This window comes from Heloderma suspectum, chromosome 6 (assembly GCF_057233095.1).
Source record: "Heloderma suspectum isolate Gila_16-S chromosome 6, 16-S_ref, whole genome shotgun sequence".
Lineage (NCBI taxonomy): Eukaryota > Metazoa > Chordata > Lepidosauria > Squamata > Helodermatidae > Heloderma > Heloderma suspectum.
Window position 1 is genome coordinate 26,357,873 of NC_139463.1, and position 27,361 is coordinate 26,385,233.

Below are 27,361 nucleotides of genomic sequence, written 5' to 3' on the forward strand. Positions count from 1 at the left end.
GAACACCTTAATGATGCTATTCATCTCTCTCCCCTTTCAAATCCCTCCCCTAAACCCACTTTTTCCATGATGCCTTTGGCCACAACTCCTTAGTCCTCATCCCCAAATGAAACTAAGCCTAAATATGTGGAATTGAGCTGAATGGATATTCTTTCTTGGTTATCTCAGATCTCTCTTTTTCTAAACCCTTCCTTCTGTACTATTTTAGATAGTGACCTCTTCAGCACAGGGATTTTTCTTCACGTTTTTACTCTGTAAAGCTCCATGCACATTGATGGTGTTACATTTATATAACCTTCCCTGGCTTCAGGGTTTTATCTGGAAGCCACAAGCCTGCCACAAGTGTTACAAATATAGGCTAAATGATTGCCTAGTAGGCCAGGCTTGTAAGCAGCTATTTGCCTGGATGCTTGGGACACATGAGAATAAACTACAAGTGCCTTGCAGGGTGGGAGGCTGTAGCTCAGGGGTGTATCGCCCCAGCTGTGGGTGTTGAACTCTTAAGTTAGAGGTGCCAAGATAGTGATATATCAGATTCAAAGGTCTACTTACAAGGACTACTTTACTGAGTAACTTACAGCACACAGGCGTACCCAATGGTTGGATCAGACAGCTTCTCTGAACCAAGAGCCATGGGGTACAATGGGTTTTATACAATACATGTTAGCAATAAGCAGCATAACAGCAGCAAGTGCCCCCTAGCGTGCATTCCTAGCATGGACTAACAGCACTAGGTTCTCAGCACAGCCACCTGTAGCTTTAAGATAAACAAACTCTGCTTCTCAGGCACATCAGTGATAAGACATTCTCCTTATTAGCAAGGAATGTCCTGAGAAGGCTGTTATCAGCCTTTTGACTCATCTGCACATGCTCAGAGGCTTACTAGCATGGGAATTGCACCAATAATGAGCAAGCATTATGGATCTCTAGGCCCCTCTAACACTACAAATGACTTGGCTATGCTCCTGGGGCCAATACAAGGGGTAGAGCACATGGTTTGCATGCAACTCCAGCAAGTCCCGATAGGGTTGGGAAAGATCCCTGTCTGAAACCCTGGAGAGCTGCTTCCAGAGTAGGCAATGCTGAGTTAAATGGACCAATGGTCTAACTTGGTATAAGACAGTTTCCTATGTTCCTCTTTACCTATGCCCAAACAGAGGGTCTTTTGTACATTGGAAAAAAGTTGGTTCTTCTACTCCCATCTCCCCTTCAGGCCATCTATATACTAAAGCAGAAGTATTTTTATTATTGATTTACTACAGTTTTTTCTTCCCCTTCCTCCAAAGGGGAGGAAGGACATTTGTCCTTTCCCAATGCCCCAACCCTTTTTATATTCATAACAACCCTGTGGAGTAGTTAGGCTGAGAGACAGACAGGGGCCCAAAATCACCCAGTGAACTTCAAGGCCTTAGAAAGGGAGATGAATGTAAGGGCACCAGCAATGGAGTGGAGAATGAGGATTGATGTAAGAACCAGAAGGGAAAAGACTGAACCAAAGCACAGGGAAACATATAATCCAAAGTCATATGGTATAGCAACTCTACTGAAGCTAAACAGGTCAGGGTCTGGTTAGTGCCTTGATGGGAGACCACATGGAAAACCTACATATAGTACCTTGAGTTCCATTGAAGAAAAACAGAATATCACATGTAAAATAATAAATATACGGACTGATCTGTGCAGTTAACTTGTGATCTGCATAGCAGAGCTAAGCGATGCCTCCCTTACAGTCTTGAAGAAGAAAACCTTGGCCTTCCCATATCAACCTAGAAGCAGTTAAAGCTCAAAGCCTTCTGAAAACACGTATGTAGAGTGTGCATGTGCGCCTGCACACACATTCAGAGAAAAAAGGCAAGACAGTGCTTACGAGGATACACTTTCCTGGTTCCAGACTCCAGACAGAGCTCTCAGTGTTGATCTTGTGGGTAAGGGTGCCTTCCATGAGCACGCGATGTCCATTTCCCTCCACCACTGCCACACAAATTGAACTACTGCCAATGTCCACAGAAACCTGAAAAGATACAGACAAGAAAATTAACAAGGCCATTTCACCCCTTGCTGCTCTTTCCTGGGTTAGGACATAGGACTGGAATACAATCACAATGCAGAACAGAGGAAAGTAAGGAGGTGTGTCATTCATACATACATACATACATATATAAAATTTATATATTTTATATATATATATATATATATGTGTGTGTGTGTGTGTGTGTGTGTAAGTAATATATAGCATTTGTTACCTCACCCTTCAGTTTGCAATAAAGCTCCTGGGGCAGCTTCCAAAAAATAAAAGTAAACACAAGTTTAAATGGCTGTGTTAACACACAATGGTAAGCCAGAATTCCAGAGAATCCTGGCTTACTGTGAGTGAGGTTACCGTGCATGTTGATGCACGCAGCCTGTTTGCTCCCCAATTCATTCTCCCCACCAAAGGGATTGTCCAAACTGGGATCCTTGGCTTGTTGCGTGCCTTACAAGTCAGGATTGCAAACCAGGGTTTGTTCTTGGTTAATGAATCCTAGCTTATAAGGGGCAAAACAAGTCAATAATCCTGGTTCAGATGACACACTAAGCTTTCTATTTAATAGAAATCCATAGTCAAGTAGGGATTCTCATTATCCTTCCCAGATACTGAGCAGCCCTGATCAAGGCAATGAACTGGGACAAAGAAAAGTCTCTGAAGATTACTAGTGGCCATATATATAGAGAGAGATGTGTGTGTGTGTGTGTGTGTGTGTGTATCTGCCAATGAAATTCTTCTGTTCACAACACACCAAACAGAGTGTAGATTTCAAAGAAAAGCCTGAAAAGTGTTCTTTTTTCCATGGCTACAAGCTTCAGATCCAGAGGTCCTATGATCTTCACCACAAGCTGTAAATCTGTAATTATTTATATCTATAGAATGGGTCAGGTTATGTGTGGGGGAAGGGGTTGCTTCATTTCACTGGGAGAAGGAAGACACATGTATGCCTGGTGTAGGACATCCATTTTTACAGCTGCAGTTTCTAAAGCCAAGTCTAAGTTTAGTTAAGTGGAAAATCAAAGCAAGTAAACAGGATTCTGTTCTTTGATTCAGCACGTTGTGGGGGAGGGGGGAGAGGAGAAAGGTTTTACTGCAAGCAACTCCCTCCCTGGGGAGACCAGCTTCCTAGCACACAACAGCAGTGCTAACCATATGGCAGATACATTCAGGTATATGGTGTATGGGATGTGTTGCTTGTCAAGGGGGCAAAGACACATCCGTGAGGCAGGCTACCATATTATAGATATTGTATATTCTGTTTTTCTAGACTTAAAATTGGGGGCATGGGGAGAAAAGAGAGCAATTGACTCTGTTGAATTCCATATCTGAGAGAATGTCTCATCTTGAAAAACAAAAAGAGGCATTTAAAAGCAGGGGAGAGATTATTTGCCAACAAATCCACCTACATGTTTTCCCAGACTTTGGCTTTGAGGTTCTCACTTGAAATGTTTGTGCATTATCCATTACTTAGGTGACTTTTACAGTGCAATCTTACACATGTCTACTCAGAAGTAAGCCCCACAGAGTTCAAAAGAATTCACTCCCAGCTAACTGCGTATAGGATTGCAGGCTTAGTGATTCATCCTCTCAGAGTAGGAAGTAAACAGAGGGGGAAGGTACTTTAGTAAGAAACTGCCATAACTGCATTTGGTAAATGCAAAAAACTAAATAAAAAAGGAACACTTTTAACAGATAAGGTGTAGATGAAGTTAATACCTCATGCAACAATAGACAGCCAAGTATGAAATGGAAAACTAGACTATTCATCCAGAATATAGTACTAACAAAAATATTCTTAGAAGAGGTATCCCTCATTCTGTCTCACATGAGAGGGAAAGCATCATCTAAGGTGGTGCCTGCTACGACAGTAACATAATGTTTTCTTCAGAACGAATGTTTTATTCAAATGAAAATTTAAGATTTTTTAATCAATCAATTAAAACCAATTATGATTTAAGACCTCTATGTGGGTGACATATTGATTTCTTCTGGTTTATAAGACATTAAGCTGTCAAAGAAGTTGAAAAAACCTATGAAGCCCTGGCAGAACAGAAGGAGGAAAAGATATTGGATGAAAATGGGTGACGGGTACAGATGTTATCATTTTGTTATATTTTACTTTGTGTACCCAATTCTGATTTTACTGTGCATTGCCATGGCTTTCTAAAAATACAGCTGATCAATTTAATAAGAACACTGTATACAGAATGAACAAGGAGCACTGAAACTCCACTCCGATCACAGGAAGTTCTGCTTTGCATTTCACTGGCTTACAAAATTTTATCTGATTTTGTAAGCCAGTGAAACTGGTAAAACTGACCACAGTTTTGCTGTAGTCATACGAAGTAGAAATTTGCCATCTTTCTGATATACAGAATATACACTATATAGGAACAAATGCCACCAGAATAAAGAAACCTTTTCTGCAGGTCACAAAGACTTTTGACCAACTGGGAGACTGCACTCACTGCTGCTGTGGTATGCATGACACAACCATGCAGGACAGCTCTTCATGATCAATAACAGCTCCTTGTCATGGCTATACCAACTGTGATGCTCATAGCACTGAATAGCAATGGTGGGCTCAGAAGTGTAATCAACAGGACACATCGTTATTCCAACTAAAGCAGGCTTGGGAACCTGTGGCCCTGCAAATGTTGTTGTTGTATAACTCACATCATTCATGACCACTGGCCACACTAGCTGGGACTGATGGTAGCTGGAATCCAACAACATCTGGAGGGCCAGTAGTTTCCCACCCCACACTAAGGTGTACAACTTTTTTGTGTGCTACTCAGACTATGGGTAGCTCCAGATGAGACTTTTATAGTGCCATCACCCTGCCTCATTCATGGAATTTTACTCGGTGTGTGTGTGTGGGGGGGAGATTCCAGACACCACCATCTTCCACTTGTAACCCTCCTGTGTTTTCCTGCCACTTCTTCTGTCTTTTTCCTTACAGTGGAAAATCCGTTAAGGAATTAAAGACAGAATTGCTTCATAATGTCTTCTAATTCATAGCTAAGGTCCCTCCAGCTGAATGCATCTTGTGTATATACTCAGAGGATGAAGAGTCCAAGACTATTAACCTGGATGGGAGTAGTGGGGAGAGCATACGGCTTTGACACACAGCAAGCTCACAACCTAAACACAATTTCCTCAGCTGATCAATTAACTGCAGAGAAATCACAGAGGGTGAAGGAGAATGCAGTTATAGTCCCTTCTAGCCCCCTCACAAATTAATGTCATTCATGACGCACATCTCAAGGGGGGAAGCAAACATGGCATTAAAAAAAAAAGACTAAAAGTCTCAGAGATTCTGCTTGTGGCACTTCAGCTACAACCAAGTCACACAAATTTGAGGATTTGTTTCAGCTGTGCAGGAGGTACAGGATCTCAAAATGCAAGCTCAGATGTTGAACAGAGAAAATTCCACGGGCTCTGGACAGCTCAGAATTTAGCCCCAAACTGACAGAATTTAGCCTTTCAACCTCAATTTCTTCACACAGAAATGCATCCACAAACACCAACAGAAAGCACAGAAACAAGTCAAAATACTCTTCCTAAAGAGAGATTCACATTCATGCTATGAGCAAGATGGCCATGGTTTCTACTCCCAAGCTTTCACAGAACGCAGAGAACATAGTCAACAAGATTAAAATACAAAGGGGGAAACCCCAATTACTTGTTGCTGTTCTACTGCACCAAGCAAAAAGACCAACCATTATTGAAATGGGATAGTAAATCAATTTCGCTTGGGTACCATGTATTAGTAAAAATAACAGTGTAAGCTAGTTCTGTTTTCTGATTACAAAGATTAGCCTTTCCTTCAGTGAAACTGGGCTGCTGCCTGGCAGATGGATTTATATTCAGGGAAACAGAAAGTAAAATGAGATAGAAAATAACATGAAGTGACTACAACAGTCATAATCAAACTGTAGCTTTCAGGGACAGTAGGCGTACTCACTGCTCATGCTGGGCTGCTCATTAGAAAAAAATAAAAGAATTGCGGGTGAAAAATAAAGCACAAGCCACGCCTGATTTATTGCTATCTACTTTTCTGTAAGCTAACTGAACCCTGCATGGTTTTGCCTAGGTCTACCTGGACTCTTTAAAGCAGGGATGGGGAACATGTGGCCCTCCAGATGTTGCTGGACTAGAAATGTGAAGGTCTGGGGGGAAAATTGAAACATTCAAGAAAAAAAAAATGCCATTTTTTTTAACGAAGTCCTTTTTTGTGTCTCCCCACCCCAAATGGAACAATTTTGGATTATGAAATATTTTATTTTAGAATGATGAATAAAATGTTTAGGAAAAGGTATGCATATACTGCTACCCAGCCTTTACTCCCCCAAAATGATATGTAAAAACTTAGTAACTGGAGGGCTTTTTATAGGAAGAGTAGGGATGTAACATTCCTGGAAATTTTGAAGCCATGGCAGGCGTGGGGAGAAAGTTTTTTTTAATCCTCTCTGAAAGATTCCCAGCATAGTTATCACTTTGAGTCCTTATTAAAATTATTCCTCTAATGTGTTTTTTTACTGACAGACATTTAGGGATGTTGCAAGTCATGCCCAATTTCCCAACATGTGACATTTATTTAAGACATTTCTCACTCGCATTTCATTATAAATCATCCCAAAGCAGGGTACGAACAATAAAACACAGTAAAATAAAGCACTGACAAAAATATATATAATCAAACAGGAGAGAACAGTATAATGACTAGAGTCATTATATGTGAACTGTGCCAGTGTCAATTAATGGTTCTGTAAAAACAGAACTATTCTGACATAATACAGAGCTGTGTAGATTGAAGCTGATGTATAAAACTAAGTGTACCCAATTCAGCTGCCCTGAATAAACAGAGGGGGAGAAAAACAAGCCATTTTCCAGATTGGAAAAAAAACACATAGACATACCACACCCGTCTTGTTTTAACTGCTTCTCTGATAGCAGGAAGTAAAAAATAAGCCTCCACTCTAACCAATTCAGTCAGTATGCCCGCCTGTGTACATCTCCTCAACCTCCCCCTCACTAATAGGGCTGCAGTAGAGATCTGCCTTTCTCAGACTGACAAAATAAATTGCATCACTCTCCCATCCAGAAAAAAGTCAAAAGAAACAGAGCATGGAGAAAAGGGAAAGTGGGGTAGGGAGTTACCATCACCTGGGAGCCCTTTATAGGTACATGCTGTTAAACAAACCTGGAACAAAGATTCACATCTCTATCAAGGAAAGCACGTTTCCTTCTCAGTAACCATCCATCTAAACATAAACATGCTGGGCTTTCCCATAGCAAGTTAATCACACAAGGTTTATTGATAACCCTCAGAAAGTAGCTGAGGGAAAAGGTAGTATTAGATGAGGTAGGCTTGCCTTACCCATTTCACCAAGCTTTAGCTAACTCCTCTTTCTTGCTTTCTTTCTTTCTTTCTTTCTTTCTTTCTTTCTTTCTTCCTATTTCCTATTTTTCCTATTTCTTTATTCCCCATAGTAACCTATGGCTGTGAGAGCTGGACCATAAGGAAGGCTGAGCGAAGGAAGATAGATGCTTTTGAACTGTGGTGCTGGAGGAAAATTCTGAGACTGCCTTGGACTGCAAGAAGATCAAACCAGTCCATACTCCAGGAAATAAAGCCAGACTGCTCACTTGAGGGAATTATATTAAAGGCAAAACTGAAGTACTTTGGCCACATCATGAGAAGACAGGATACCCTGGAGAAGATGCTGATGCTAGGGAAAGTGGAAGGCAAAAGGAAGAGGGGCCGACCAAGGGAAAGATAGATGGATGATATTCTGGAGGTGACAGACTTGACCTTGGGGGAGCTGGGGGTGGCGACGGCCGACAGGAAGCTCTGGCGTGGGCTGGTCCATGAAGTCACGAAGAGTCGGAAGCGACTGACCGAATAAACAACAACAAATTTCTTTGTGACCCAGCAAAGCCATGTGGAGCGAAATGGATCATGTCTACACGCTTTATTGACAGACACTATCCTGGCTTAAAAAAAATAAAGGTGGCTGTGCTGGTCTATTAGAAAGAAATCCAAAATCCATAGTTGGGCAATACCTTTATTAAGACCAACCAAAATTCCACAAAATTGTGCAAATTTCACAAAAGATCTTCAAAACAGCTTCAAATAAATGTGTGTGTGGGGGGAGGTGTTATGTGATTGGTACTCTTGTCCATATGCAGTGGTTATGTCCTCTTGTAGAGGCATTTTACGACAAAGTCTTCAACAAAATTAATAAAATGATCAAACAAAACATCACCAAGACTCCAGTACTTGGAATTCTGGATATTTTCCCAAAGGATTTATAGTCTACACTGCAGAAAGCTTTTAGTGTACACTCTGTAGCACCAGTAAGAGCAACAATTGCAAGCTAGTGGAAAAGATCAGTGGACTTTCTTATCAAGGCTCAGTTTCAGAGGTTTTGGGATCACTTATTAATGGACAAGCTCGCCACCATAAAAAAGTCATGAAAGGTCATGCAATGCATTAAACATTGTATGCAATGTGGTACCCTTTTTTGTGGTATGTTGATTATACATGCCAGATCCAAGTACCTCCAGATCATTTTAAGATTTTGCTGACCTACTATGAGGCAATAATTTCAGCTTGAAGGTTCTGCAATTCTGTACTCTGTGCATCCTAACTGAATTGGGTTGTGTTCGTTTCTTTTCTTTAACGATATAAAAATAAAGTATTTTTTTAACTGTGCAAGCTTTTGAGTTCTCCAGAACCTGAAAGCCTGCACAATTTTGTGGGACTTTGGTTGGTCCTAATAAAGGTATTACCCAACTGAGGATTCTGGATTTTTATCCTGGCTTAAATTCACCTTGCAAGCAACCTTTGCTTGCGGAAGAACCATATTCTTCAGCAAGCAACAATTAAAAATACTTCACACTCCACAAGGCAGAGTCCCAGGGAACACAGCATAAGAGGAATCCTGGTAAATAACATCCCCCCCCCCCCCCGGGAAAATCCAGATTGAAATCAATGTGACTGTTTACACAATAAAAAGTCAACAATGCTAAGATGACAATCACAAAAAGGAACATTTGCTCATTATCTTGGGCCATTCACAGGCCGTTGTGGTTTTGTAGGGAAGGAACCTCAGCAGAGATGATCATTCTATTATTGCTTACACACAGTTACTTTTCAAAAAGAAGCAAATGGGAACTTGGTCAGAGGACAATGATTTTCAATTCACTTTTCCTTTGGGCTGGTCTTTGACCCTAATAAAGTTTTATCTATCTAAAATTCACTTTTCCCATTCGAGGGATGAATCAAAGTGAACAAGACAGAAACCAAAATATGTTATTGGGAGACTGTCCCAAGATCAGTGTAATATTTATGGGTGCAGGAAAAAATTGCAGGTAGTCATGACAGTATCGTCCTTCATTACATTTCGTGAGCATTGCGAACTGCAGACCAGGCTTTATCAACTTGCCCAGCAACATCCTTTTCTCCCTCACTGCTTTTTTAGGGGGGAGGGGGTGCTCAACATCCAGCCTGATGTGGATTTTTTATAAACTCAAAAGCTTGCTTACTTCTTTGTGACATGGCCCTGAAAAGGCATTACCCTATTGTTACTTTAGGTTCACAGGAAAGCTGCCTTACACCTCAGTCAGTCTGTTTGTCCCTCTAGCCCAGAACTTTCTACTCTGACATCAGCTTTCCAGGGTGTTGGGCAGAGGTCTTTGCCATCGCCTGCTATCTGATTCTTCTAACTGACCCAGCTGACTACCTTCCCTTATATCAAGGATGGCCAACATCAGGGATGGGCAACATGGCTGTGTACCTACCTGTGTGCCCTTGGACACCTTTCTTAGTGCCTGCCGAGGTGCCCTTCCCCTCTCACTTTTAATTTTTATTTTTTTTAAAATAACAAAGTTTCTTACTGGCAGCTGGCATTGCTTCAAAGAAAAGTGGGGGCCTCTACCTGCTCCCATTTTCTTTTCCAGTGAATGCTTCTGGGCCACACATAGGACTCAAAGATACTCTTAGGAAATGAAGATGGCAGGTGGCTGCAGACCGAAGCTTTCATCTGCAGTGGGCCCAGGACAGGTATTGCCAAATATGCCCACAAGCCCAAAAGGGTAGCTTCCCCTACCCTATATATACCCAGTCAACCCCTGAGATGTTCTGAGGAAACATTATTGGTCATTCCACAACCAATAGTGTCACCAGGTAACAGCATGTAAGCAGGCCTTCTTGATATTTGCACCCCTCCCAAATGTTGTTCGAGAGGAAGAAAAGCTGTGGTGAACTTTATACACTTCTTGAAGACATATTCGTTTCCACAAGCTTTCCCTGACTTGTAATGGATTATGACACTGCTCCCTTTCATTATTGTTTTATTACTGTCTTTTGTAATGTTTTTATTTATTTATTTATTATTTTATATTGTTCTTGCACTGTTTTAACATTGGTTTTATACTCTATATGTATATTTATATGCATCATGAACTACTTAGAGATTTTAGGTTAGTAAGCGGCATAAAAGTAATATAAATAAACAAATTGGAAATGCTGGGGACTGAACCTAGGATGTTCTACATTCAAGTGTTGTGCTCTACCACTGAGCTCTGATCCCTCCTCTACTTTCAGGTCACTAGGTGCAACTTTATTTAGCATGAATGTGAAGACGGCAAGGCAGAGGCGGAAACAGAGGGACTGTATGCTATATTCTGCTGACAGGTCAGAAGCAGAGTTCTGAGGAGCCCAGTTAAGTGTCTGAGACGATCCTGCAGAGTGAAGTGTCCTGCTACAGCTGCCTTCTACAAGCCTCCCAGTTGAGCTACCTTGAAAGAGTAATGCCTGCTGCAGTGTGCTAGGGATGTACGGATTCCCCACCGTCTGTTCCAGTGGGGAATCTGCGTGGGGGGGGGAATCTGTTCCCCTCCCCCCCAGAATCCTCGCGGAGCGGCTCTGCAAGGATTCCACAGAGCCGAGGGCCGCCGCTTACCTGAATCAACCAGAGCCCTTTGCCTCCGCACCGATTGCCATTAAAGAAAAAAAATGGTGATCAGCAGGATGTCCCCATAGACTTATACGCAAAATAGAGCCGTGAATCTTGCATATAAAAGATTCACGGCTCTATTTTGCGTGTAAGTCTATGGGGACATCTTGCCGATCGCCATTTTTTTTTAAATGGCGATCGGCACGGAGGCAAACAGCTCCTGGTGCAACAAGCAGCCATGCTGTCCTGCGCGGAATCCTCCAGGAGAGGAGGTAGGTGGGGCCAATCCACCAGGGATTCCTACGAGGCCGGATTCTTTGGAATCCGCAGTGGATTTCTCTTAACATCCCTACAGCGTGCTACAGTTAAAAGGCAATTAGGTGTGGCCCTCTGGTGGACAAGTCTGAACCAGTGTCTGAACTGTCACAGGACAGCATCACTGTCTTCAGCAAGGCAGGAGGTGAAGGCACAGTGCAGAGACACATTACATAGGCAAGATATTGGGGGAGGAGGGGAGGCTTGTCACCCACATAGGTGCTTTTATTACCTGCCTGCCTTTCAGAATGTGCTTGGGCACCGGGACTTTAATCTCCAGGTCGCTGTAGTCTTGGGACCAGGTGTAATTCTCTCGCACCGCTCCATTGTAACTGTCCGGATTTGCCTGGAATTGCTCCTGTTTCCTGGGGAACGGAGAGCAAGAGTCTGAGTATCAAATGGAAGAAGACAGAAGAAGAGCAGAAGACAAACATACCCCCTCCCCAAAAAAACCCAGGAAGAGGTACAAGCTACAGCAGCAGACAGTGTTAGGCCTACAATCATTTCGAAGGGTGTTGCATCTCATCAGGACTCTCAGTCACATGAACAACAACAACACCTGACACACACACTTGACTCTTGTCTAGCTTTGGGCAGTCTCCAGACAAAAGAAAAGGTTAAAAATGACAAAGTAAAAAAGTAGCTGTTGGTCAGTCTTGGTAACATGGAAAACACAATGCTTAAACTGGGAACATCACAGGACAATAGATCACAATGAACTCTGCAAAATGGGTGAGCAGAGGCTAACTTTACACTCTGCCTTTTTTTTGGACATCTGGATTTGCTTCTACTATATGAATTTGCTGAACAGGTTGACATATGACCACAGCGACAGAAGATCGGAATGGAATGGCAGCCACTCAGTGCTGCCCTTTCCAAGTCCCTGGAAATTAGATGCACATTCTCCTTGGCTTGGTGCCATTCAGTGCCAGAACACAGAAGTAGTCTCAGTTTCCACAGAACAAGCCTCCCCCAACAACCCTGCACTAGCCAACAAGGAGGTATCCCGACAAAGGCTCTAAGCAAAAGAGCATTTGGACAGACAGCAAACTAGCAACACAGAAACAGAAGAGGAGCCTTATTTTTTCTTGGGTTGCTTCAGACCAATGCTACAACCCTTTCTTTCACATCAAGTCTCAAGAAATACCATGTATTTAGACAACTCAGAATCCTCCCCAACCCCCCCCCCAAAAGCCTTGCTAGGTGTTTACACAGCAGAACAGCATATTTTTGGGGGGGGGAGGAGTGAAGAAAAAGCTAACCGAGCTACCACACAAGTTCTCACATACGAGTATTTCACTTCACCAAAATCCCTAACTACACATGTAACCCACGTTTTAGAGGAAATTAGCTGACTTAATTCAGAAGAACTGTGGGTGTTGAACCTCTCAGAAAAAACAAGCCACTTATGTAAATTACACATGTACAAGATATTTAAAGCAGGGGGTTTCCCGTCTACATAGATACAGTTATCTGTGTTTATATGCCAGTTCTAAAAAGCCAAAACTCAAGACAGGTTAGCATATCTGGTTATAGTAGAATATGGATATTAAAATTTATTTATTTAATGTTATTTATATCCTGCCCTTTGTAAAAATCCTAGGGAGAGTAACAACATTAAAACCACAGCACTAAAATACAATAAACATATAATCAGTGGCAGATACTATGGTGGTTCATGAGTTATGGTTGAACTGAACATACAAAAGCTGGGAGATTGTTTTTTCAACCATAATGCCAGCCCCCTTTCAAACCACAATGTGCCTTGGGCAAAGGGACCAGCACATGTGTGGCGAGTGACGAAGGGCAGGATCCCATTGAGATGCACACATGGCTGCTGAACCACAGGGCTCTGGGACTTACCAGTCAACAGCCTGAGTGCTCAGACCTGTGAGATGTTATGCATGCCAAGTCATAATTGCCCCCTCATTTCATGTTGATTAAGCATCTCTGGTGTCTGCTTCTGTAGCCTTCTCTGTACCTGAAGATCATGCTGCCTATAGTTCCATAGCAGTGAAGGGTTTATCAGCCTGAGTGCTGGCTAGCAGAGAGGACGTTGGGATATAGAGAGAAAGCGAGTGACCAGCTGTACAAGGGTTAAGAGTCTGACCCCCCCCAGTTGGGTTGCACCACCACTGTAAGGGTTAACAGCCCCTATACCCTATACCCTTGCCCTCTCCGTTTTTCCCAGCTCTCCCAATCTTGTGCCATCAGCAGAAGCAGTAGCTAAGAGGCTTCAACAATTGGTTGATACATTGTAGCTAAAAATGCATTCCTCAGGTAATTACAAGACACTACAAATGTATCCTCAGTCACTGATAGCCTATTAAGATCAACAATGAGCCCATACCATTTGTAGCTTGTAGCAGCTAGAGCTGCCTGAAATTAACTCCTGCACTCCCATAGGCAGGTAGAAATGTGGTGGAGGCTATGGAGGAGGGGGCTGTTTGCCCTAGCCGTGCTGCTGCAGCCCAATGTGGGCCAAACTATTAACTTTTTCTTGTGCTAGGCAGTGGCTTTCCTCCCTCTATCTGGTATGACATCCCAATTTCCTCTCTGCCAACCAGCACTCAAGCTGTTACCCCCTTCACAGCTGACAGTGGCACAGGGTAGGGGGTGGTGGAACAAATGGGAAGTAGGATGTGGGGTGGACGCTATGGGTGCCAAACTGTTAACCCCTGTTAACAGCTGGCTTTCCCTCCACTGTCTTCACTCAGGCATGAGGGGGCACATCTTATTTGGCATGTGCAATATCACAGGTCTGAGCATTCAGGCTGTTGACTGATAAGTCCCAGAGCCCTGCGGTTCAACAGTCACGTGTACATCCCAATGGGCTCCTGCCCTTCGTCACTTGCCACACATGCGCTGGTCCCTTTGCCCCAAGGCATGTTGCGGTTTGAAAGGGGGCTGGCATTATGGTTCAAAAAAAGATCTCAACCAAAAGTTCAGCCACAACTCATGAACCACCGAAGGTTTTGCCACTTAAATCACAGGTTTTGTTAGGAACATTTTCAAGACGTGTCCTTGGTGCCTCTGCTCCTGCTTCACTCCTGCCTCCAAAACAAGTATTGCAGCATGGATGGAAGAGCACAAACAGGTGTGGAGACTCTGGCGCTTATCAACACTGGAGTTGTAAGAGGTGTCCTCACATTTAGAGCATTTCTACATTTTATGTGTCATCTGGAGTGTACAGTGGCTACAAAAACTGGCAGGCTAAAAATCTGGTGGCAGGGAACTTGGGCACAAACGGTGATCAGAAATCATCTGTGGTGGGCAGGAGTGGACCATGGAAGCTGAGTGTGAGGAGTTCACAGCTTCCCAGCCCCTTCCAGTGTCTGGCTACAGTGCATCAGAAGTGGCAGGAGGACACATCTGCTGTATCTCACCCTGGAATACCAGGCACCAGCCACAATTCAAAAAGCCTGAGAAGCTACAAATTCTGGGAGCAGGGAAGTTGGGCACAAGTGGTGGTCAAGGAAGAACATCTGTCACTGGCAACTGAAGACCTTTCAGAAGCCTTGTCTGTGACTAGTATGTTTTCCAATATCATCAAATTATCATACTGATTAAAACTTGCCTGGTCACTCTTCCCATCACCTCTTCATGCAAAGCACCATGCAACAGCAGTCTATTACTGCTTAGCCAGAAAAGGAATTTATACATCTTTTCAATATGTCAGTAGTCACTTGCATACAGATAGATGGGTGTTATTACATGCTAGTCAGCACCCATCTGCTTGCTTGCACCAGGTGACATAGTGACCATAGAATCATAGAATAGTAGGGTTGGAAGGGGCCTACAAGGCCATTGAGTCCAACCCCCTGCTCAAGGCAGGAATCCAAGTCAGAGCATCCCTGACAGATGGCTGTCCAGCCTCGTCTTGAGTGCCTCCAGTGTGGGAGACCCCGCTACCTCCCTAGGTAATGGGTTCCATTGTCATATTGATCTAACAGTCAGGACGTTTTTCCTGATGTTCAGCCGCAATCTGGCTTCCTGTAACTTGAGCCCATTATTCCGTGTCCTGCACTCTGGGATGATCGAGAAGAGATCCTGGCCTTCTTCTCTGTGACAACCTTTCAAGTATTTGAAGAGTGCTATCATATCTCCCCTCAGTCTTCTCTTCTCAAGATTAAACATGCCCAGTTCTTTCAGTCTCTCTTCAGAGGGCTTTGTTTCCAGTCCCTTGATCATCTTTGTTGCCCTCCTCTGAATCCTCTCCAGTTGTCTGCATCCTTAAAATGTGGTGCCCAGAACAGGACACAGTACTCCAGATGAGGCCTAACCAGTGCTAAGTAGAGGGGAACTAGTACTTCCTGGGATTTGCAAGCTATGCTTCTATTAATGCAGCCCAAAAGAGCACTGGCCTTTTTTGCAGCCACATCACATTGTTGGCTCATATTCAGCTTGCGATCGACAACAATTCCAAGATCCTTCTCGCTTGTAGTGTTGTTGAGCCACGTATCCCCCATCTTGTAACTGTGCATTTGGTTTCTTTTTCCTAGGTGCAGAACTTGGCATTTATCCGTATGAAATGTCATTCTGTTGTTTTCTGCCCAGCGCTCCAGTCTATCGAGATCACTTTGAATTTTGTTTCTGTCTTCCAAAGTATTAGCTGTCCCACCCAATTTTGTGTCAGATGTGGCTGTTTGCCCAAGATAAAATACTACTGCCAGGGTGGTAAACAGTGTGCCTCCAATGCACAGCTTGTTGCTGTTAAAGTTGTTTATGGGGACACATTCTTTCTGGCCTTCAGCACTGAAGCAACATAGTAACACAACTAAATATGAGAACACATCAGCTAGCAGCAATGTAGATAGGGCATCCCCACCCATTGCATGAATCTATACCCAAATGATGCCACCCAATACCAGTGGCTGAATGCAATTGTAGGTACTGTGGGAAAATAGGTGAATAGGCACAGTTGTTTTTGCAGGTTTGGCTGGTGGACATTTGGGCAAGAGGCACGTGTCTGCACCCATGCTGTGTTGCATTGGATGAGTGGTTCCATATCGCACCATTGACTTTTCAAAGCTTCCACCAGGGCCAGGAAAAACTGGAAAGCAGCCTGCTGCTCAGTCAGAGAAAACAGTTGTTGGCCTACAGAGTTGTCCACCAGCTGCCTGAAGTTGGTTGATAACAAGACTGTTGATGCACCGTTTGCGAAAGCAGTGGTCATCATCTCAAGGCTTTGTAGTAGAGGTGAAGGATAAGGAATAAGGAAAAGCTGTATCAGGTAGGGACACATCCACATTGCCTTAAGTATGGAATTACTGTAGCAGTCAACCACCCTTCTGCAGGGGCAGAGCAGAGCCCGTTTAATTCCCTCTCCCTGCCTTAAACTGATTGACCTGAACCAAGCTGCTCTGCCCTCCAACTGACTTCCCTCAATACAAACAAGTGGGGTTTCATGGGGGAAGCTCATATCTCCCCCAATTCTTGACTAATCTTACTGGATTTCGACCTTGCTGCAAGTTGGCCCATTCTCTCCCAGCCTGGCAAATTTGGCGGCTTTCCATCCATATTTCTCGCAACAGTTGGCTGGTCACGTCTTTTCACTCTGTTTTTCTCAAATTTTCACACTCAAAAAAAAATGTCTACCATAGAAGAACACTCCACAGACCTATATCTCAAAAGGCAATGCTAACTTCCGTCCATGAGGACCTACATGGGGGGGGTAATCCTTTTTCCCTATAACATCCCATAATAAGGTCTGTAATGCAGCAAACCTAGCTAATCCAGTAGCAAATTACTGCAACTATCTATGTGCAAAATTTGGGGCAAGATTGGAGACGGCAGAGCTTAGCTATGCTCCCAAAAATGACTTTTTGCCCCTATGGGAAGAACTCAGAAAATGGTGTTCCCAACCATAACTACAGGTGGTCCAACCAGGCCACCCACAATAAAACCAATAAAACAACCAGCAGTAAGATTTTATTGGTTGTGTTGGTAATTGTTTCCTCCATGGAACTCACAGACAGAGTTCCCATCTGGTCTTCCATCCAGAAGCTGACCATACTCAAAATACCTGCTTAACTTTAGCATGACTGTAGCAACATGTGCCTTTTCATCATGCCCTACAACTAGAAATTGAGGGAATATCAGAAAAATAAATGAGGCACAGCTATCCCTGAACTTGTAAGGAGGACAACACATGGTGTACCTTACGGCACTGTAACTCTATGGGTCTAGGAAGGTACAAAGCCTAACAAATTAGAAGTATTCAAAGAACCCACAGTTATTAGAAGAATTATTAAGGGTAAAAAAAGTCCATGTCAAGAGTTTCACCCCCAATCAAAACTGATTGTAATACTGAGATGCAAAAAGAAATCAGAGAAGCAGAAATAGAAAGCATAATAGTGGGTGACTTCAACCACCCTCAAAATGACTAGATGGCAGCAAGCCAAGGACAATAAATTTAGATGTTCACAAGATTACTAGATACAATGTGAGTGTATTTTGAGATATTCAGTCATGGAACCAACTGGAGGAGAAATGACTCTTGATTTAATCCAAAACAGCAGTCAGAATCTGGTGCTAGATGTGAGCATTACTGAACTGCTTGGAAATAGTGCCCACAGTGCTATCAAAATTCAATATGAGTAGAAATTTTCCAGGAAGTCCAACACAGTCTTATCTAGTTTCCAAGGAGAGTATTTTTAGAGAGAGAAAAACAGTAAAAAATGGAAGCTGAAAGGATAGTCTGGAGGCTAAAATCCTTTAGGGACGCTTGGAGATTACTTCAAACAGCTTTAAAATGTATATTACATATTTTTAAAGGAACAAATGGTTGCCAGCATGGCTAAACGACAGAGTCGTGGAGGATATAAAAGACAAAGAGGCTGGCTTCCATTAAGAAGTGGAATTCTTTTCTGAATAAAAACTGGAAGGTGCAAGAGAGAACTTGGTAAACTAAACATAATGCTATAGTAAGACAAGAGGAAGAGGACAGTGAGAAGAAAATAAATTATAACAATTACCTGATATTCCATTTTATTCCCCCTGCCCTGGTTTTCTATATCCCCCCACAACAGTCACCAGCATTCTGTGCCCACTGAGAATGGTTCAGTCCTCATTTAACTCTTTCTGGGTTTACCACACCTCCCCATCCCACCCCAGGATATTTTTCCCTAGAGGTTTTTCATACTTCTACAAAGCTTGCTGATCCCTCTCTCTTGTGTGGGGATGGCGCCATTTTGGCTACATAAGGACTGACTCTCAGATAATGAGTTCACTATTAGCATATCTATTACAGTAATTATATTACTATAATAATGAATTGATAGACATGCACCTTCAACCATTGCCTCCCTGTCTAAAATTACAAAATGTTCTGCTAAAGATAGATCGGAACCTTAGCAACATAGCATCTTCTCCAATCTAATTCTTCTGACAACAAAAGAGAAAGCAGGACACACATGTCTTCACAGACATTTTAAAACAAGAATACATATTTCTCTGCCTGAAGGCTTGCAATCTAATTCACTGGTCCCCAAACTGGGGTCCTCCAGATATGTAGGACTACAACTCCCATCATACCCTGCCAGCATGCCCATGGGTCATGCTGGCTGGGAATGATGAGAGTTACAGTCCAGCACATCTAGAGGGCATTAGGCTGGAGACAGCTGGAAGGTCATGAGAGGAAAAAGAAGAGAGAAAAACAGAGCGTAAGAACAGCTAGTGAATCAAACCACCAGGCAGTAAACATTCTGTGGCCACTGAGCATGCTCAGTTCAATTGCCATTGGACTGTTCGGGGGGGGGGGGTCCCCTGAAAGTTTTCCCCTAACTATTTTTGTTGCACTTTCCAAACTTTGGGATTCCCCCCAGCCTGCTGATACCACCCACTTGTGTGTGGATGGTGCCTTTCTGTCTACATAAGGATCCACATGGATAATTGAGACTGCTATTAATATATATGAGATTAAAATTTTCATAAGCTTCAGAAGCCAAAAGCCAGGCAGACAGGCAATAGGATCATTACATGGCATAAGAGGAAAAGGAGTACTGAAGGAAAAAAATAATTAAAACCAAAACCAAAACCAAGGGACAGGTAAAGAAAATGAAAAATTTTCACAACAGAAGGAAGTAAACCATAAGGTTGCTTTCCCCACATCCACCCCAGGGATATGTATTGGCAAAGGTTTTATTTAACCCACTCCCAGGGCCCAAGTGTTGCAGGAAATTTCAAACTTTACTCCAGGGACCAGAGCTATAGGGGATCCAGAATGGGCAGAATGCCCATAATGTTCTTGCTCTTTAATATTTTAAGGTTTCATTGTTTTAAATTGTTGTGCACCCCATAAAAGTTTAATAACAGCAATAACGGCAACAGCAATAACAACAACTTAAATTGTAGGCCATGCTTAACGATGCTTATGCAAATTTTCCCAATAGAAGGAAATACATAGAAATGTCCAGATCTTGTGAGATTTGCTGGAGTCAAACAAGCCAAAAAACAAGCTGCTAGCCCAGGCTATCTAGAGCAGAGCGGGAGGGAGGGACCAGGTGCAGAAAACTTTAAGGCTTGTCATTTTAGAGGAGAGAGGGGGAGAAGGGTATACCTCCCTATTTGACATGCTCCCTCAAGAACTACAAGCACCAGAGTTCCTTAGTTCCGGTTGGCATTTCCTATGCACAGACAAGATAAGCTAGCAGGGTGCAGCAGACAACGAGCCAGAGGAAGAACAAGCATCATGATAATCAGGGACACTGAGATCCCAGGAACAGTGACAGCCAGGCCTGCTGATACGGTAACAGGACCCAGAACATATGTGAACAAAACTGAGAATAAAACTGCCGATATACTGCCCTTATATAAATCCATGGTGCGATCACCCTTAGAATACTGTGTACAGTTCTGGTCACCACACTTATAAAAAGATATTGTAGAGCTGGAAAAAGTGCAGAAGAGGGCAACTAAAATGATCAAGGTGCTGGAGTAACTCCCCTATGAGGAAAGGTTACAACAGTTGGGATTGTTTCACTTAGAAAAAAAGGCGACTAAGGGGAGTCATCACAGAGGTGTACAAAATTATGCATGGTGTGGAGAATATGGATTGTTGTTCAGTCGTTAAGTCGTGTTCGACTCTTCGTGACCCCTGGAGCATATGGATAGGGAGACATTTTTCTCCCTCTTTCATAATACTAGAACCTGGGGTCATCCCATGAAGCTGACTGGTGGGAGATTCAGAGGAGATAAAAGGAAGTACTTCCAACAGCCCATAGTCAAACTATGGAATTCGCTACCACAAGATGTAGTGATGGATACCAATTTGGATGGCTTTAAAAGGGGTTTAAATAAATACCTTGAGAAGAAAGCTATCAATGGCTGCTAGTTCAGATGGCTCTATGCTATCTCCAGTATCAGAGGCAGTTGATGGGAACATGGGTAGGAGAGTGCTGTTGCACTCATGTCCGGTTTGTGGGTTTCCCATCGACAGCTGATTGGCCACTGTGTGAACAGAATGCAGGACTAGATGGACCCTTGGTCTGATCCAGCATGGCTCTTATGTTCTTACTAGTGTAAATCCCATGTCACCACAGGGGCTAGTAGTCTGAGAATGTGTAGATAAAAATATGTTTGCCTGTTTCCCTTACAACTGGAAGAATTTTACACTTTTAAAATAAATGTACTATAAATAAACTGGCAAAGGTGAAAACCCCCCAAATATTTCTTTTTAAGAATACTGTTTATCATTTCTTGAAGTTTGAGGTAAAGAAACACATGATGTAAGATTTTTCTCTCTCTTCTCTCTCTCTCTGGTATCCTTTCAGCTCTTTCTTCTCAGCTTCTCTTCCTCCTCCTCTATCACCAACTGACTTTTCTTCAGCCCCTTTCTCAACATTCTGTGCCTATCCTTTCTTTGGCCCAACACTCTAAGAGCTCACAGGAGTAAACATTATTACACATGCATACACACAACATGTCACATTACATGCACAGTGTGGGGCATATGCATTAATCTCCCCTTTTCTTCATCCTTCTCCCTTCCTGAGCTGCCCAAAACTTGAGCATGAAACTTCTTCAAAGTTCCAAAATTTTCTGCATGTCTACACTACTCAAGCTTCAGTTTAAAAAAATGAGCAAAATTGGTCTGGTAGATCTCTAGATATAAGCTAGATATAAGAATACAGTAGCATAAGATCATTCTGTAGCCACTGAGCATGCTCTGTCCTCATTGGGCTGTTTCCCCTGACCCCCAAATTAGGGTGTGTGTTTTTAATACACTTTCTGCAAACCTTGTTATTCCCTTCTTGTTTGTGGATAGTGCCATTTTGGCTACCTAAGTAATGGCACTCAGTCCTGAATATCAGAAAAAGAGAGAACTGTGGCTTTGCATTTATTTAGAGAATAAGTCTAACCATTTAGCTTTAAAACATCACAACTAAAGGGAGCCTACTGGTCCAGAGGCAGAGCTATTCTGATTACATAATCCTGGGAGCAATAGGGCATGGCTGTCTCCCTCATGCCCTGCTTGTGAGCTTCCTCAAGGCTGGATTACATGGACCTTTGTCTGGTCCATCAAGGTAATAATTCATGCTCTTGGAAGTCAATTTAACTTCTAAATATATTTAGAAAAAAACCCTCAGCATTTACACACTTGTTAAAAATAGTCTAGATAGAATGCTTCCCTCAGACAATATCTCCATTGGAAAGAAGAGATGAAGGGTCTGAATAAGAAAATCTATAAACAGTCCATGGTAATTGTTAGAAAAGACCTTATGCATCAAATATTGGACTAAAAATTATGCCCCACATTCCCCTTACCTTTCCAAAATAATTTATTGCCTCCTTCAATAGTTATGGATTGGGACAAATATTTCCTGCCTTGAGCAAGATAGGCTTTCAACACAGAGATGATGCATGCCATGAAAGATTTTGTAAGGCTTCAAGACTGATCTAATATCAACATTTGTTTTATTTCTAGGAGAGCATTTTAAACGTATCTATCCTTAACGAATGTGGGGCTTTTATGTGAGACTTTAAAATTACAAATCTTAAATGGGATATTAGGGAGCAATCCTATGGCCACTAGACACTGTCTAGAAGGCCATAGGATATGCTCTTTCCCGGGAACCAGAAAACCAACCTCCCCCCACCCCCCGTCCGCGCTGCCTTGGAGGCACGGCAGAGAAGCCCCATCCTCCGTGCTCATAAGAGGAGCGCAGAGCGACTGAAAAGGGGAGAGGCTGGGAGCATTCTGGGGGAAGGAGAGCAGAGCTGCATGTACAACACATCCTATGTGTTGTACTGCAGCTTCCTCTCCCAGTCAGCCCCCTTGCCACTAGACAGCCGAAAACGGCTGCCTAGCGAAAAATAGCAAGGCAGGAGAGGCGCGGAGGGCACGATCCCCCCCATGCCTCTCCTGCCTTGCTTTGGAGTTCAGAGTTCAGAGGCAGCCACCTATCTAGTTAGGATTGCACCCTTAATCTATTTGAAAAATCATATTGATAAATAGAAGTTTCAAGTTTCTGATAACTCAAAACTGTAGCCTGTACTAGGCAATTGAGCAAATTTTAATCAATATTAAGGGTGCAGTATGTTGTGCTTAGCTATTAGCATGAGTCTTGCTTTGCAGGTGAGTGACAGAATTAGAGTTGGTTTTGTATTATCTACAAGACAACACAAACTGACCAGATGAATTGTCTTAATGAGGTTGCTATTATGAGGATTTCATACACCAATGGGCAAGAGGCTCAATTGTATCCAAGGTGGCACATTCCTGCTGTCCACCATCAACTCATCAACTCATCATCAACTCAGATGATAGAAAAAAGATCATGGCGCTACAAAGTAGAAGCATTTGAATATCAGGAGTCAATTCACTTACAGTGGAGATTTTAAAAAATACATTTTGGTTTCTTAATTATCCTTTTGGTCTGCAAGTCTTTTTGCAAATCATTTTTCTAAACATTTTTTTCACTCTCTCTCTCACACTCTCTCACTCTCTCTCTCTCTCTCTCTCTCTCACACACACACACACACACACAGAGAGAGAGAGAGAGAGAGAGAGAGAGAGGCTTACTGCAGTTATAAAAGCAAATGAGAGCCAGTGTGGTGTCCTGGTTAAAGTGTTAGACTGGGACTCGAGAGATCTAGGTTCTGGTCCATACTTGGCCATGAAGCTTACTGGGTGACTTTGGGGCAGTCACCGGTTCTCAGCCTAGCCTACTTCTTAGGGTTGTTGTGAAGATAAAATTGAGAGGAGGAGGGTCATGTAAGCCATCTTGGGTTCCTTGCAAGAGAAAAAAAGGCAGGATATAAATGAAATAAATAAATAAATCTTCTCGCAATGGCCCATGTAGAATGTGAAAGAATGCCTTTTTCATGCTCTTGACTAAATCATCTACTGTTCAGTATCACAGCCCACACATTGACAGATATAAAATGTATTACAAACAGTTGTCAAAAATTGTGAAATTGACTGCCCAGACATACACCAAATATCCTGCCGTCAGCGGCTACCTTATACTGTGAGTCTTTAAACCAACCAAAAATTGTGCACTATGTCATCATAGTTTTCTAAAGTGGAAGGGGATCCATTAAATTTCACAGGGGCTACTAATTCTTCTTATGCAAATGGAAGGAATCCCTTCCACACTGCAAACTTTATTGGGAGAGGGGGGAGGAATTGGACCCAAAAGGCATGACCCTAATAATACCCCTGAAATCCTTTCAACAGCAAAGCTGGGATGAGCCCCCGCTTTGTGAGGATTATTGGAGTAAGCCCTAAGGAGATAAAAAGGAGCATGCATTTCTAGAACCTGGTTTTCCTCCCTTGGGATCCTAAGAAACTGGCAAGGAGAGGAGTCTGGGGAGGTCAGGACCATGTCCTGGGGGCTCAAGAGTCAAAGGTCCCTAGTCATTCCTCCCAGCAACTCTTTGCACTGCCTAGTATCATGGTTACTGCCCCCAGTATATGTTGCTCTCTGCTGCAAGAGATATTCCCCAGGTCAAGAAGAAAGTTAATGTGCATCATCACTAGGGGTGATGCATGGGATTGGGTGAAGATGGGGATCATTCTGTTCCCCTGCTATTTGTCTGCAAGGATAAGAGGTCTCTACCATGATTAGAAACTTTAGATCAACCCTAAACACATACCCACTCCAATTTTCCACCATCAGCCTCGTGACTTACTAATAAACATATTGATACATAAATATTTTGATGAAGGCATTCACTAAATGGAAGGATTGCCAAAACAGGTAAATGGACCTCTATTTAACAGTATGTGCCACATTCCATAGGCATCAGTTCTTCCAATAGACAACTTCAGCAGCCTATGGAGATCACTGTGGGTGGAAAACAGGGCCGTCCACACACAAAAGGGTGTTTGCTGCATTCTGGGGTAAAAACAAACAAACCCAAAGGGGCTAAAAAAGATTGTGCATACGTGCTGCTTTCATGTTACTGTGGAATCCTGCCAGCATGAGGGCAAAGGGCAGGTACAAGCCCTCACTCTGCTCCTCAACCGTTAAATATGGCCCAGCAGATTCCCCCACTCTCTCTCTGGTTCAGAAGAAGCATGGGGAAATCTCCCTTGTTGACACCAAGCCTCGGACAGTCTTTCAAGGCAGGGAGCTGATTTAAGGGAGGATGTTTAAGGAAATGTGCCAGGTGATGCAAATTCCCCCACTCTCTGCCTGGCTTGGAAGAAGCACAGAGAAATTACCCTCCCTGGCATCCAGGCTTAGGGATGCACTACAATATGTTGCTGCAGGTCCAGCCTCCACAGCACAATTCCAAGTAGGGAAGAAGAAACAAGAGAGCTGCAAGACTTAGACTGGAAGCTGTGCTGCTGGCTGCCAACATTTTGTTTTGTTTTTCAAATTGGTTCTGAAATGGAGCAAGGATAAAGAGGGTGCCGAAACCGACTTTACAAAAGTTCTCTCATTGGATCTCCATTTCCATGGAGACAGTTGTTATGGCAGCACAGAACAAACCTGGCTGATTCCAGCTTCCTAAAATGCCTGGAGACTTCAGGAGCCAAAAGGGCTGAAGGACAAACAGAACAGGAGAATGGGGAAGGTATCATCTTTACAATGCATATACACTCTCTCTCCTGATTGTAATGGATTTCAGGAGGATAAACTGGCTAACACTCTTAAAGCTTGGATGACTTTGAGAAGCTTCAGCTAGTACTGAACACAACAGTTTGCCTTCTGAAAGCACATTAGGAGCACATGGCAACCACACCAGGCCTTCACTACCTGCCTGTATGGTCTTTCTATAGATTTACAAGTTGAAGTTGCTAGTTTTGAACCATAAACCTTGGAATGGCCCTAAAGTACGATTTTCTAACACCCGCGTGCCGATTCCCTTGGAAATTAAAAAAGGGACTTAGCCCTGCCGGCGTATCCACCACTAAATCAATTATCTTTCACCCACCCTCAAAGGCTCAATCAGGAGGACAGAAAGATTGTTTCCACTCAGCTCCTATTTAATTTCCAGTACACCTTTCAGGGACCCTTCTACCCACACTTCCAGCTATTCTGTCAAAGCTCTGGTCAACCTCTAGAGCAAAGAAATGGCTTGGGCAGTTGACATATTCGCTCCTGCACTTTCCAGCCCCAGCTGCCCCTTGGTTTACTACAGAATTGTGGAAGATGAAGCAGCAGGGTCTGCTAAGGCAAGAGTGGCAGAAGATTCAGGGCTGATTTGCATGTCACAATAAGCCATCCTGAAAATAAACCACAGTGGGTTGATTGTCTGTTGGGAATAAAGTAGGTTAGTGAGGGAACAATCAGGTGCTCTGTGGCTTGCTGTGGCTTGTTTCCCTCTTCGTCCTCCTGCCTGCTCCCAGCACTTAACCATGGGCCTCTGCAGCATAATCCTTCTCATATCCTCATCCCTACAGAAGGAAACATTTCTGGCTTTCCACCCCGCTCCAATCTCCTTTTTTGTGCAATTTTTCCATTCGCAACAGAAGTATGCAAATGGGGTTGTTTTATTCTTATGTTTCTGTAGTTCGCAAGTGCACAACTGCACACATTTGCCTGTCCACTATTTACTTTCTTCAGCAGTACAGATCAATATTTCCTTTGTACATGTTGAAATCCCGCTTGTCAATTTCATCCTCTCACTGTATTATGTCTTCAACTGACACTTGTCAGTTTCCTCTCCTACTTCAGAGCTTCTCTAGACCCCAAAATGCAAAAGTGGCAGCCGAATGGGATGGAGCTATTGGGGCAGGTGGGTGTAATTACTGTGGGAATATGGGTGTACTTCCTGTAAAAATTGATGGGGGGTTTTCTGCTGTTCGCAAGCACGCAAGATGGATATGTCCTTCTTTGAAAATAGCAGTAGTAAGACCACCATTGAGGAAAGCTTTCCTGGGATCTAGATATTACCAGCTATCACCCAGTGCTAGCCTTCTCCCTCCTTTAGGCAACTGATGAGGTGGGCAGGCAGTGGCTGTGCAACTCCAGGCATGTCCGGACACAGATTTTCTGGACTCATTCCAAACTGACTTCAGACAAACTTTTAAGACTGAAGTTGCTTTGGCAGATTAACTATTGATTCTTCTGGATCTCTTGCTCCTTTGAACACCACAGACAACCTGTGGCCCTCCAAATGTTGTTGGATTACAATTTCTATCATCCCTCACCATTGGCTATGCTGGCTAGGACTGATGGGAGTTGCAGTCCAACAACATTTGGAAGGCCACAAGTTGCCCACCTCTGCCATAGACAATTAGACTCTGTGAGCCTGTCTGGTTGAGTTGGGATTGTGGTTTTGATTCCCCTCCTGTTGGATATTTGCAGAGAGTGGTATTGCCTTATAGGAACTGCCCTGTAGCCCACTGTAAGGACCTGTTTTGTTCCCACATGGTTTTATATACACATTAGGCCACTGCAAGAGATCATCTGCAGGTTTAAAGCAGGTTAATGACTCCATGCTGACAACATCCAGTTCTATTTTTCCATTCTTCGCTGACCCAGGAACACCAGTATCATCCCTGAATTGGTACTTGTAAGCTGGTGCCCTCCAGATGTTTTGGACTACAACTCACAGGATTCCTGTCCACTGATCATATTGGCTGGGGCTGATAGGA

General features: G+C 43.1%; 1 protein-coding gene across 1 annotated transcript in view; it reads right to left on the bottom strand.

The window, feature by feature from the left end:
* NUDCD3 (NudC domain containing 3) overlaps positions 1-27,361 on the bottom strand; it is a 79,243-nt gene that overhangs the window by 22,344 nt on the left and 29,538 nt on the right. Inside the window, exons 3-4 of the mRNA XM_084803864.1 lie at positions 11,540-11,672; positions 1,868-2,011 (exon numbers count right to left, since the gene is read on the bottom strand). Of these exons, the coding sequence (XP_084659990.1) occupies positions 1,868-2,011; positions 11,540-11,672 (277 nt within the window). The remainder of the gene's footprint in view (positions 1-1,867; positions 2,012-11,539; positions 11,673-27,361) is intronic.